The sequence below is a fragment of the Lissotriton helveticus genome, chromosome 3_1 (genome assembly GCF_964261635.1).
Source record: "Lissotriton helveticus chromosome 3_1, aLisHel1.1, whole genome shotgun sequence".
Taxonomy (NCBI): Eukaryota; Metazoa; Chordata; class Amphibia; order Caudata; family Salamandridae; genus Lissotriton; species Lissotriton helveticus.
Window position 1 is genome coordinate 1,046,941,608 of NC_136061.1, and position 13,629 is coordinate 1,046,955,236.

At 42.3% G+C, this 13,629-nt stretch overlaps 1 protein-coding gene across 4 annotated transcripts in view; it reads right to left on the minus strand.

Moving 5' to 3' along the window:
• UBR3 (ubiquitin protein ligase E3 component n-recognin 3) overlaps positions 1-8,305 on the minus strand; it is a 1,992,321-nt gene extending 1,984,016 nt beyond the window's left edge. For all 4 annotated transcript variants that reach the window (XM_078681592.1, XM_078681591.1, XM_078681590.1 and 1 more), the window contains exon 1: positions 7,783-8,305. In XM_078681592.1, the coding sequence (XP_078537718.1) occupies positions 7,783-8,216 (434 nt within the window). In that variant the 5' untranslated portion in view covers positions 8,217-8,305. The remainder of the gene's footprint in view (positions 1-7,782) is intronic.
• Positions 8,306-13,629: the final 5,324 nt, after the last annotated feature.

Below are 13,629 nucleotides of genomic sequence, written 5' to 3' on the forward strand. Positions count from 1 at the left end.
CTTTACTCTGGCAATGTTTTTTTTCTTTCCACTTTTTATCAATTTTTTTCCAGTTGTTGCGCTGCTTAAAATAGGGCTTCGGGTCATAGTACTGAAGGGTCAACAGTAGCTTATGTTTGCACTAATAAAAATCATACTTTTGAGTGCAGTATATTAAATATGAAAATTAAACCTAAACCAATTCTAAGTCACCTGACTGATAGAGAGCACAGTGACTGTTAAGTGATATGCAAAAGGTAAAACCGTTTTTGTATTTAAATGTATTATTGCTAGCTTATGGATACCACATACTGGAGGCATGTATCCTTTTTGGCCATATGATTACAATATTCTTTTTTAAATTAACGGTTGCATCATCTTAGGAAGGCCACACCTAATGGCTTCGCCAATACTTGTTTAATTAGTGCAGCTTCTTGATTCCACCCTGTTATTTATTTGCATTGGGCTCAATACTCATATTCTCGCAAGTCACACACCCATAGAAGCACTAGCACACATGCACCTACAAAGAAACCCACACACTTCCCTCAAAATACCCTCAAGTGTCCAGATTATTTCTCTTTCTTATACACACACAAACGCACACAAAAGCAGTTAAACACTCACGAGCAGTCAAACACACATGCAAAAGGCTCACTCAGGGTAAAATAATTTATTAACTCCTTACTTTCCGTGGCGTCCTTAGTACCAGCTGTCAGCGGGTTGCCTTGATTCCAGTGTGTGCACAAATGCACAGATAGTGTGATGCGATTGACAAAGCAGGGCCTGAATGGGCATTGCTCTCTCAAACTCAGCGTGAAGGTGGTATTCTCAACACCTGCATTTCCAAGACATAACGCAAATGAGCTGCTGCTGAATGGTTTAGCAGGCACTCCGCAGAGGGCTTTAAGGGAGCTTTGGCTGTAAGGGTGTCCTGGAGACAGTCTCCACTCCGACAGCCCCAGCAGCACTAGCAATAAACAGGATACCAGTCATGAGTACCGGTACTCTCCTTGGAGCTGGTGAAGTGCTTGTACTTATAGGAACTAAAATTAGATGAGCAGTACCTGTGAGTACTGGCTCATTTAAAGCACTGGATTGAGTGGTATAACGAAGCTGGCCTGGCATGCTGGGTTTGGGTGTCACTGGGTGCAGTAGTGTGGTATTCCTAACTCCTGATCCCCAGGACACATTGTTTGGGGTCTAGGCCACATGTTCACATTTATTTTGTCCACTGGATAACTAGGCCCAACCCATTGCTGTTGGTTTATAGTACCACAGTGTGATCTGTGTAGAGGAATGCAACTGGTGCTCATGTAAAGCGCTCCGATACCTTTGGGTTTAGTTCAAGCTACAGAAAACTCCCGCCCAAAAAAAATGCCTGCCACTAAGGGGAGATGTATATCCATATGCATAAATTGTTCTAACCTGTATATATGAATCATTAACTCAAAACTAACACAAGGAGATTGTGGATGGAGCGCTGAAACTTTTCAGACACTCATCCCCCGTCACATATCTGGGTTGGTTCCATCATCAATCTTTAGCTCACTTTGCCACCCCAGTTCAGACCCAGCTATATGCAAATCAGTCTTGACCTTGTTCTTTATGGGAACAGTCCAGCCGAAATGCCAAGCCAGGTCTTCCCTGGACCGGAAACAAGCATCCTGGGACCGGTTTCGGGGTAACACACCTCATCAGCCAGGCTAGCTTGAATCCAGTGGCAAAGTGAGCAAGGGACCCACGTGTGGGCATACACTGCCAACTGGGGAAAAAGAGTCTGAAAGTTTCAGCGCATCGTCCATCATCTCTTTGTGTTTGCTTTGTTCGCCCTAGGTCGGCAGGACTGATTCAGTGCTCCCTCCATCATCTCATTGTGTTTGCTTCATTAATACAAAAGCCATTACTATTAAGGTGAGCATTCCAAGGTAATGCGATGATCTCATCTTGCCAGTGGTTCTTGTGCAAAAACACGTATAAATGTTAACACATTTAACAACTGAAAGCTATTTATAAAGCTCCTAGATTACGCACTGATTATATAAAAAATATGTGCAGAAGCGTGAAAACAAGAACGAGCATTGTTTTGAAGATAAAGTGTACACAAAATTGCAACTTGAAAAACATGTTTTGCTAAACTACTGTGCAACTTTACCATTTCTCTGCGTCATCATTTAGTAAAACATGTTTGATACGCGAATTGTTTTTTCTAAGCCTTTTAAAAAGCCACTTAAGTATATGTCCTTGCATTAGTGTATATTTAAAACTTTCAAGAATTCACAAGAGTGTGTATATATATATATATATATATATATATATATATATATCACCAAGAACTCCTCCGTAGAAAGAAGAGAGGCCACACCAGGGGAAATAGCGAAGGCTTCTTTATTCAGCAGAAAACACCCACAATGGCGAATGCATTTCGGCGTTGAATTCGCCTTCCTCAGCGCCAGGGGTATGTGTAAGGTTCAGGCATCTGTTTGTCCTTAAATGTCCTGCCTCCTCCTGCTGCTGGACACGTAGCTCCGCCCCTCCAGGTAAGTACCAATCGCAGAACACTACCTGCACGCTGCTTGTGATGCGTTGCCTACAGGACCCAGAATGCACCATTCTCAGCAGTTCTCTGTGTCTTGCGCGGGTGAGTCATGTGCCAGCCAATTGTTGTGCCCCCTTTTGGTGTCCGCCGAACATCAGCTGCCTCCTCCGCTCCCCAGACCGCAGCAACCCCCACACCACGGGATGAAATATCGGCGGGGGCAAGGTAGGAAGTCCTCCACGCCCAACGTGCAATCTAGCCGATTGCAACACCGCCCGGTCTCCTCCCGGGTCCGAAGGTGGGCCCTGGTCATTCCCTTACCAGGGACAATAAGAATTTCGTCAAGACGAAGACCAGCGTTGCCAGGGCCAACTTGAACTGCGGGGGCCTCTCAAAGCGCGACTTCTGGTGCACGCGCTGAAATATCACCAAGAACTCCTCCGTAGAAAGAAGAGAGGCCACACCAGGGGAAATATATATATATTACCTACTGGCGGTCGCCAGTAGGTAGTTATAGTTAGGATCGTTTTCCATAGGAAATCCGCAACATTCTATTGGGAATAACTTTGGCGCCGAATGAGGGATCTGCCTGTAATTTTCCTTAACTTTGCCTCGCTGCGCTCCGCTCCTTCCCTGAAAGTGTCGGGGGGGATCCGTCAAGCGGGGGCCGAGATAAAAGGGGGGTCCCAAAACATGTTTTCCCCATGTTAATTTCCATAGGGCGGTTGGACTCACTTTTAGCCCGAACGGCTGAATGGATTTCCACCAAACTTGGCAAAATTGTAGGGACTGGTACCCCGATGTGCCTTTGCTATGTCTCAAGATATATGCTCCAGTGGTTTTTACGAAAATTAACTTTGTAAAAATATATATTGGGCTACATATATGTTAGAGCCCAAATGTAGCCCAAAGATGGCCACCAGAGACAAAAAAAACAAATGTAGCCCAAATATCAGCCAGATGTAGCCCAACTATAGCCCAATGACAGAATGTCCCAGAGTGTTCTAAAGAACAACTAGAGCGCTAACAGTCTTACTTATGACAAAAGTATGGCACACCTGAAGTCATCTTGATTGGAATAAAGTGTTAACACTTAAAACATTTAATTTGCAAAGGAACAAAATGAGGGGGTTCATTTTGCCATAGAAATTATGATTAGTGCTGAAGAAAAAAAATTAGGGCACATTTTGAGTGACTTCTCAAATCCTCTTATATTTCATTAAAAAAATTCTGATATGCAGTCTCCCAAGATGGCCACCAGAGACAAAAGAGCCCAAATGTAGCCCAAATATCAGCCAGATGTAGCCCAACTATAGCCCAATGACAGAATGTCCCAGAGTGTTCTAAAGAACAACTAGAACGCTAACAGTCTTACTTATGACAAAAGTATGGCACGCCTGAAGTCATCTTGATTGGAATAAAGTGGTAACACTTAATACATTTAATTTGAAAAGGAACAAAATGAGGGGTTTCATTTTGCCATAGAAATGTTATATATATATATATATATATATATATATATATATACACACTTAGAAAACCATAGGTTTCACACCAGTTATAGTTAGGAATTAGCATTTAAAAAACCTATTAAATTCACTGAGAAAACCATAGGTTTCACACCAGTTATAGTTAGGTGGAAATTTTACTCGCATAAAACCATTGAAATTCCCACGTTATCGTTAGTTGGACTCACTATAACTTGCGCGTGCAATGCACTGCTGATGACGTCACATATTACATCACTCATGACATGGTCAGTGACATCACTCATGACATCACTGATGACATCGCAAATGACATCACTGATGACATCATCCAGTGAATGTGTATCTTTCTGAAAAATAAATATTTTTTATATATGTATATCTAAAGGCTGATGGAAGAATAAATGGGTAAATAAATGTCTAAATGGATGTTTTTTGTGTAAAATTGATTGGTTAACTGACTTATTAAATGTATCTTAGTGAATACATATATTAGCGAGTAATGTTTAAATATTTAAATATCTGTATCTGTGTCTCACTTTGTGTATAAGTGGCTGCATGGGTTGGTGAGTAGCTACATGAGTGTGTATATGGGTTATTAGTTGTTTTTTTGAGTATCAGTATCAGTGTCTGTATGGTTCGGTGGGGGATATTACTTAGAGCACAGATGCATGAATGAGTGACTCACTATTTGTATGTATTTTGAAGACAGCATGTGTGCAAGACTGTATATGTGGACGATTGGGTGTATGGGTGGGTTAGTGAGTATGTGTTTTTATAATTGATTGTTTAAGAGAGTAAATATGTTTCCGTAGAAGTATGTGTAGTGGTGTGTATATAGCAGTATAATCAAGTAAATGGTTTTTTGATAGTTTATTTGCATGTGTGAATTTGTGTGTGAGTAACTATATGGATGAGTATTAGTGTGTAACAGGATGTATAGGTGTATGAGTACATATGATGAGTAAGTACATGCATGAGCGACTATATAGAACTGTTGGTGAATGAGTGGATGTGTATGTAGATGTTGGAAGTACCTAATAAGTTGTTGTAATTGGTATTGGTTTCTCCTTTAAGAAAATGTTAGTTTCTATTTTTGAATGTGTGTGTCAAAGGTTATTTTATGCTGATAGGAGGTCTGCCACTTTGTCACAAGGATGTTGTCATCAGTGATGTCATTTGAGATGTCATCAGTGATGTCATGAGTGATGTCACTGACCATGTCATGAGTGATGTAATATGTGACGTCATCAGCAGTGCATTGCACGCGCAAGTTATAGTGAGTCCAACTAACTATAACGTGGGAATTTCAATCGTTTTATGCGAGTAAAATTTCCACCTAACTATAACTGGTGTGAAACCTATGGTTTTTTCAGGGAATATATATATATATATATATATATATGTATATATATATATATATATATATATATATATATATATTCCACAAGTTGTTGCTCCTGGTGGACAAACGTACACCTCAAATACTGTACAACAAAGAGCCGACCCAAAGAATGCTGGTGCAAATTAAGATTTAATCCAGTGAAGCCAGCGCTGCCGCCATGACGCGTTTCGCCTCCAGGGAGGCTTGATCACATGACAAACTACACATGGTTTGTGAGGCTATTTAAAGTGACAATGCAATTTGGTTGAGTCATAGACATGGACAAAATACTATACAATAAAAACGCCGCTAATGTGCAAACTAGCCAAAGCAATGCCTATAATGCAGCAAAAATATATATAGCTGACAAGAGCACAATCCATAACTTCCAGTAACACAGAATTCATGGAAAAAGAGCATATTAGTCTGGCAAAATGACATGATGAATAAACAAAGTATTTACATGACAATAAATATTATCTATGTGGAAACAATGTTTGATTCCTCCATATTCATGTGAAACCCCTTAGAAAAATAGCTCATAGATAAATGATAGCAGCGTTTTATCCAATGTCTTATGAAACGGTTTCGCAAAAGTAAGGCCCAAGTGGGCAAGTCACATCAAGAAAACTTGAATAGCCAAAAGGTGCAAAAAGCAATGGTGCAAATATCAATAAAGTGCATATAATAAAAAATGTCTCAAATGTTAAAAACATATGCCACAGTGTCCCAGATTGTAATAGAATCAATTCATCATTACATACAAATATACAATACAGAAAGAGAACATATCAAGATCAATGGAAATTACTGCATCCGGACAGGTCTTAATAGTTTGAAACTCCAAAGTTCTAAAGGCAAGTGTAGAGATCCTCTCTATCATTGAGGCCTACATACATGCATACATACACACACACACACACACACACACCGAGCAAACGTTTTTGAGATACATTTTAACATAAGCAAATATGTGCACTTATATATGCTCATGCGAAACTCTGGTGAGCAATTGCAAATGTACTATTCTCTAACATGAATAAGTTTAGGAGTAGATTTTCAACCATTTCCATTGTGGAAAGAAATTGGAGAGAAGTTGTTGAGTACCCTTTCACATGTAAGTTTGTGGGTTTGCATACACTCACAAGGCATTCCAACCTTGGAACAACTACTCCCTGCTCCCCTACACACTTGAGATTAAGAGTTGGCACAGAACTAATGCGGTGGTAAATCTGCACCCTTAAAACCCAGAACCAAGTATAACACCCCATCAGTACTGTGCAATTACCTGTTTATCCCTATGGAATGGGGATTAAACCTGCAGGCTTGGTTTTACCTGGATTCATATTCCCTTCTCTTTCAGTGTTATCGTTAACATGTATCCCCTGCTCTGGGTAGGTCATAAACATGGGGGCTGCAGTGTGGCAAGGAGGAGGATGGCAGAGTTGGCAGGAGAGACTGTAGTCAGGCAGGGGACAGCATTACATGCTTTCAGTTTCACATTTCTGAGGGTTTGGTAGGGCAGGAAAAAGGATCCACGTTATAATGCAGCCGGTTACCAAACTGATTTTACCAGCTGGATCGTTTTGTCTGGTAAAATTGTATCCGTTGTGCTCACACGCAGTATATCTAGGTCTGTGAACGAAGGCTCACTCATGTTTGAACAGAACAGAATTCCATATGGGAATTACATTCTGCTCAGCTCATGAGCGGGGTCTAAACAGATTTGAAGAAAGGTGGCAAAATTAGAACCTTGCTGGACTCCAACCCCTAACAGAACATGAGCCATAGCACAATAAGAGACGCAGTTACCAAAACTCCTATATAATGGGAATGCTGCCGAGATGTGTCTTCCCTCTGCATGACACCAAAAGACAAAAGTGGATTTTTTTTGTTAACGGGATGAGTAGATTTCGGAAGCAATCAAATATATATTTTAGAAAAGTCCACAACCCCTGCGGCAGGAAGCTTGTGGAGTGCAGGTAGAGACTAGATAGAAGATGAAACAAGCGCACAGACAGCAAAGGAATGAAGACAGGGGCACAGGCATGGCAAGCAGGAGGACTGGTGGGTCGTATGGCCGATTGAGTGTTGTCATGATGAGAGAGTAGGCGCACAAGTGTAGGGTGTGCTGGTACTCCCCAGCAGGGAGTTGAGGCGCAGCGGCTGGAACACAGAGGGAGGGGAGTATAGGCACGTAGGGATAGCATAGCATTGTAAGCAGTCACTGACAACCAGGAGAGACTGACAAACAGGAAAGGCTGTCACTAAAGGGTATAGGATTGCCAAATAAAGGCAGAAGGTGGTAGCTCAGGTGTGTGTGGAGGACGTGTTGGCCGGCAAGTGAAAAGACTCTAGGCTAATCTGCACAGTGCTAGACTGTAGACACTCACCCACTCTCCCGCATGACGTTGCTGTCTCCGCAGTCGCAGGCGCCTCCTGCCTGGCTGCGGAACATGTTGAAGTCGTGTCCGGCATGCTCGCCCTGGTGGAAGCACTCCGCGCACAGGGACATGCAGGGAGAGATGCCGCAAGTCCGGCAGCGGTACGCCACAAAGTTGGCGGTCCAGACCAGGCCGCAGAGCGCAGCGCTGTCGTAGGCTCTCACGCTCTGGCAGAACACCTCAAAACTATCTCCGCCAGCCACAAGGCAGCGGCACCACTCCAGCACGTCCTCCGGTCCCGCAGCCGGCGGCCGCCCAGCGCCCAGCAGAGAGTCCAGCAGCTCCCGAAGCCGCCGCGCAGCGGAGCCCGAATCGCCCCGTGTGAGCTCTGCTTTGAGCTGGGCGGCAGTGGCTCTCTTGTCCCCAGGGAGCGGAGCCGCCATGGTAGCGGCGGCTCTGGGGGTCCTGTCCGACCCCTCACTTTCTGCTGTTGCTCCTCTGCTACCAGCTGCCTCTCGCGTCTTCTCGCGATACAGGCACCTGTCACTGGCTGAGGAGGCGGTCGTGAGAAGAGGCGTGGTCAAATGTCGGCGTGACGTCCATGTTAGGGTCAGGCAAAATAAGTGTCTCTGAATCGGAACCATATAGGGTAGTTTACCCCAGGGACGGATTGCCTGACTGTGGTTTGAACGTCACTCAGAAGACGACCCCGCCCACGCGCAGTCTTCAGGAATAAAATGTTCTGGATACAGGAGCGTCTTACGCAAGAGATGTAGATGTACCCGTTATGTTTTGAGAAAGTTGCGACTTGAACGGGGCAAACAAAGTCTAGAATTTTAATATTTTAAGTAGAAGAGAGGGAGACTCGATTTGTTTTGATTTTAACATTTCCGCCTACAGAAGTGTGTTCTAATTTGTGGAAACCTTTCGAAATTATGCTGAAGATAGTTTCCCATGGAAATGCAACGCCTTGCGCTTTCGTTCCTTAATAGGACTAAATATCTAAGAAAGGTCACGTAAAAAGTATTTTTTAAATGTTCGTAGTATATAGTGTTGTAATATCCGTTCAAATCTCATTTAAAGTTAACATTTTCATAGCCTGTGAATTTTATTAAGAACAAGGGTGTAAGTTGTATATGTAAAACTCTTTTACGTGACAACTCTCGGTAGCAACCATTATGAAGGAATGCAGTGTGATGTCACAGTTACAAGGATTCAGTTTCCCTAGATACGGTCAATTGTGTGCCCTCAGGGTGAGAGAACGCTAACGTGTAATCAACACAACGAAATACAGAAACAAAAACGTTGTAACTATTGACCCACTGGGTAAGGAGATTAATCAATTCAACTAGATCAGTGTTTTCCAAATTGTGTCTCGCAACTCGATTTTTGGTGGATCGTGAAATTCCAAACAATAAATAAAGATGCCTCTAAATTATGTATTTATCTTGTCACATTTGTTGCGCTTCAAGACAGAGGTGAAATTTGTTGCGCTTCAAGACAGAGGTAAAACATACTATTGTGCAGTACCATAGATCAAAATTGGTCCCCCCCCCCTCTCTCTTCTTTTCTCTCTTTTCTTCTTTCCACTCATGTATAAGCCTCTTCCATGTATGTAAAATTATATTTTTCTATATACAATAAAGAATTTCATAAATAAAAAAATAAAAAATTAGATTGGATCTAAACATTAATTCACTAAAGGCTAGATATAGTTCTACTCAAGGAATACTAGAAAAACAATGACAAATTCTGAATTTTAAAATACGTTGTGCCAAGAAAACTGGAGAATATTGAAATGATTTAAAGACTGGTCTGCAAGGATGCTGGGTGAACTCCTCTGTAGATTCTCTGGAACATTAGTGATAAATGGTACTTTTTAGGATACAATAGACCAGTAACATTGGTGCAAGCGTTTTGGGATTGAAATACATGAATGAATACATTTTTATTGTGAGGTTGCAAGTAAATATTGTAATACGCATGAAAAATATAATAACACATTTTTGGCAATTAAATAAGGAGGCTTAGAGCACTTAACTACTATGAACCTTTTAGACATTTTGGGATAATTGATAAATGTAAAGACTATTATGACAACCACTCCTCACCTGGTGGGGGCTGGATTGTGGCCCGACTCTGCTGCTCTGCTCTGCTGGGGAGTGACTCGGTCCCCCCAGCGTATGCCTCTGCTTATTGGAGAGAGGAGGAGCCTCCGGATCGGCGGGACGCACAAAGGTGTTAGCTAATTCCCGCAGCGCTGGGCGCGCGCGTGGGCAAAGCCCGAGCAAAGGGTGGGTCCATTCGCGGCCGCTTGAGGCTGGAGGCTTGAGGCCCACTCTCTGAGGCCCCCGTCATCATGCCTTAATGCCACCAATTTGATTTTGAAGTCGCCAAAGTCTCTACTCCTCTGCTTGGAAGATGAGTCATCAACAATTGAGAGGTACTGTTTCCTGATTATAACTTATATTTTTTAAATAGTGCCCTCCTCCCTGCCTCAGGTTCTCAGTTTATGTAGGTTTGCTGCTGCCTTGTCAGTCTTTTAGCATAAAGGTTACCTGCCAGGATCACAGGCAAAAGAAAGCGGGCAACTGTGGTATAGTTTCATCTCCACTAGCAAAGCCTACCTCAATTGATTGGATGATTGAACAAGCTGTTAGTGCCATCAGCAATGAAATCGCACAAACTGAATAGAGGCTCTCCATAAATTCGGATGGGATTACTGGGGAACTACTTGGTTTGTCCTCTCGCCCCCCTTTGGACATGCACATGGTTTTACCCCAAAAGAGTGCTGATCCTTTTTCTATCCAAGGAACTACAACAAATAGTGTGACCACTCCTCCCTCAGCCACTTTCTCCATTGTTTCCAATGCTGCAAACAATAAATCACTACTCACCATATTACCAAAGAGATCTAAACGCGGCAGGGCACACCAACAGGCAGCCAGCCCTGTTTTATCCTCCCCAAGACCTTACAAGCATCTGAGTCTGATCCTACGACTATTTTATTACCAAACCCAGGAGCCCCTGGTTTCAGCCTTACTCTCGCAGGAAGACAAGTCTTACATCATTAATTCCATCAACGATCTTCTGGCTACTCATCTAAATACTTTTTCAGATAAACTGTATTCAATAGTTAACACTGTACTTTCTTCTGTGGTTTCTTGATTGGATACCATTGAGTTCAGTTTGGCTGCACTTAGTACCGGACTCTCTGGCCCCTCCAAAGGAACTATAATTACCACTCCTACCACTCTTAGGAAAATAAAGCATTTCCTACCTCCTGAGGATATACAGTCAGCAGGCTAATCCCTAGTTAATCTCACTATTGGAATATGGTTTGGTGACCCTAGTTGGGCTTCCCAAGACTAGGTTAGCTCCGCTAAGAGCTACTCTGTACACCTCTGCCAAACTTATCACGGGCTCCAGAAAGCATAATCATATCACACCTGACTTAATTTAACTTAACTGGCTTTCTATTTAAGCAAGGATCCTCTTCAAGATAGCATGTCTGACACATAAAGCTATTCACTTCAACACCCCTGTTTACCTGGCAAAAAAACTCGAGCTCTCCGGTTCCAACCGGAATTTAAGAAGGTCCAATACTCTACTACTAAATTCAACAAAAAAATAACTTACAATCGTGTCTTCACAGGGCTGGCTCCAAGAATTTGGAATACCCTTCTGCCGGAGATCGGAGCCAACCCCTCGACTGCTTAATTTAAAAAACAGGTCAAATGGCTACTCTTGAATGAACTTCATCAGCAATAGCCTCTATGACATTTGCTAGTCACTTCCTTCTCTTGCTTGACAATCATTTTACACTGTGTTTCAAAATGTATTATGTTGCCCTTTTGACATAGTGCTCTGCTAAAACTTCACGGCGCCTACTAGTAGGGCTGTTACCTGTTGATCACTTGCTACTTCGTCTTCCCCTTGCATCCCCATTTACTTTTTATGTTTAAGACACCTCTTATGTCTCCTTATTGTATTGTACTCATGCTGTTTCCTCATGTCAATGTTATTTTGTTTAGCGCTCTGATACCCGTCTGGGTCTTGTTTGCGCTTTATAAAACTTTTCAAATAAATACATTTACTAATCCGGTTGCTTGCGGCCTGCTCCCGGGCCTGCCATGCAATGAACCTCCCGGAATAATTACTCTCTTCATATACATTTTTGCCTACGGTTACTATTAAAAGATTAACATTTACCATATTACTCTTCACTAAGATCCCGTCTGGCCTGCTCAAGTTTTCGTTGGTTGGGACCGAGGGGCTACTAAGAAAGGTATCATAACACCTTTGCACCTTCTGTTCTAGGTTTCACATTTTTTCCTTCTCTTTTCTAGAACTTTCAGCATCTTTCCCTTTAGCTAGTCCTATAGCTAGTGGTTTCTTCCGAGAAATTCCTTTATCTCTGTTTTGCAGAGTAGCACCCAGCTTTCTTCTGATAGATATTGCCTATTTAAAGTCCATCATTGAGAATGAGCCGAGATTTTACCTGACTTAAGTTCTAAGATGATCATAGCATGATCTGAAAATCCATTCGGAAGGATTTTCTGCAGACTAAAAATTAGGGTCTTTAATATAAGAAAGAAATTAATATGTGAGGAGGTGTGAAATCTGCCAGAAAAACAAGTATATTCAATCTTAGTCGGGAATACTGCCCTCCAGGGGTCGATTATATCCAGAGTTTTCCTATAATTTTGAATAATTCTAAAAGTTTTAGGTTTTAATTTTTTTTAGAAATGATTGAGGAATCATTTGATCTGGCGGGGGTCCAAGAACTTAAGAGGGGATCTGGCGGGGGTCCAAGAACTTAAGAAACCCACTGATTCCTGCAAGATCATAAGCTGGAATGTAGCAGGCTTAAATGCAAAACGACAGGATAAGGCTTGGTCGAGCTTTGTTTTAAACCATCACATTATTGCTCTGCAAGAAACCTGGGACACATCCGCCAACCTCTGGTGGGATGGGTTCACTAGTTTCACCAAACCTGCGGTCCCTAGTCGTATGGGAAGAGCCAAAGGTGGCCTGGTAATCTTGTTCTCCTTAGACTTAAAAGGAAGTTATAGGCAGATCAGTACTGATTCACACAACATTTTAATGGTTGAAAGGGTGATTAACAACACTAGCAGGACCCTTTACGTAAACTTCTATAATTCAGGGAATAGTGACCATAGAGGTTGCAACGTTGCTAACTTAGATAGCATTTTAAATACAGTCTGCCAGAATATCAAGTTCGCTTTTGAGTTTATTTTATTAGGCGGTTTTAACATTCATTTGTGTAACCTAGCCTGTATGGGAAGTAGTGACAATGGTGAAGGTGATGTGGGCCCACAGGGACCCCACTTTGAACATTCCACAGAGGGGCAGCAGTTAGAAGAATTACTCGCTAACTTTGACCTGCATGAACCTGACTGGGGTTTGAGAATGCCAACTTTTATTGGCGCCCAACATGGCACAGTAATAGATTACATTTTTGTCTCACAAGGCATTCTAAACCGGACTATGGATTATCGTACAGTTCCAACACATTTTAGTGACCATAACCCGGTAGTACTCGAAGTGGCCTGGGGAGGCCAGATGGGAGTATCCCCAATAACAGTAAAACTTGCACATCCCTTGAGGACCACTGATCAAGATAGGCGTGTGAAGTGGGCTAAAGTGATCCCGGAAAAATTTTATGCAAAAAACTTTCCTAAAATCAAAGATAAGGTAGAGATCTGCAAAAAATCTTGCGCTCAAAGTAAAGAAATAGTAGAGGCATATGAGGCAATATGCGGCCAGGTGTCAAAGGATCTTCTAGTCAAGCCAAAAAAGGGAACCCCTGGAAATAAGCGCTGGTTTGATTCA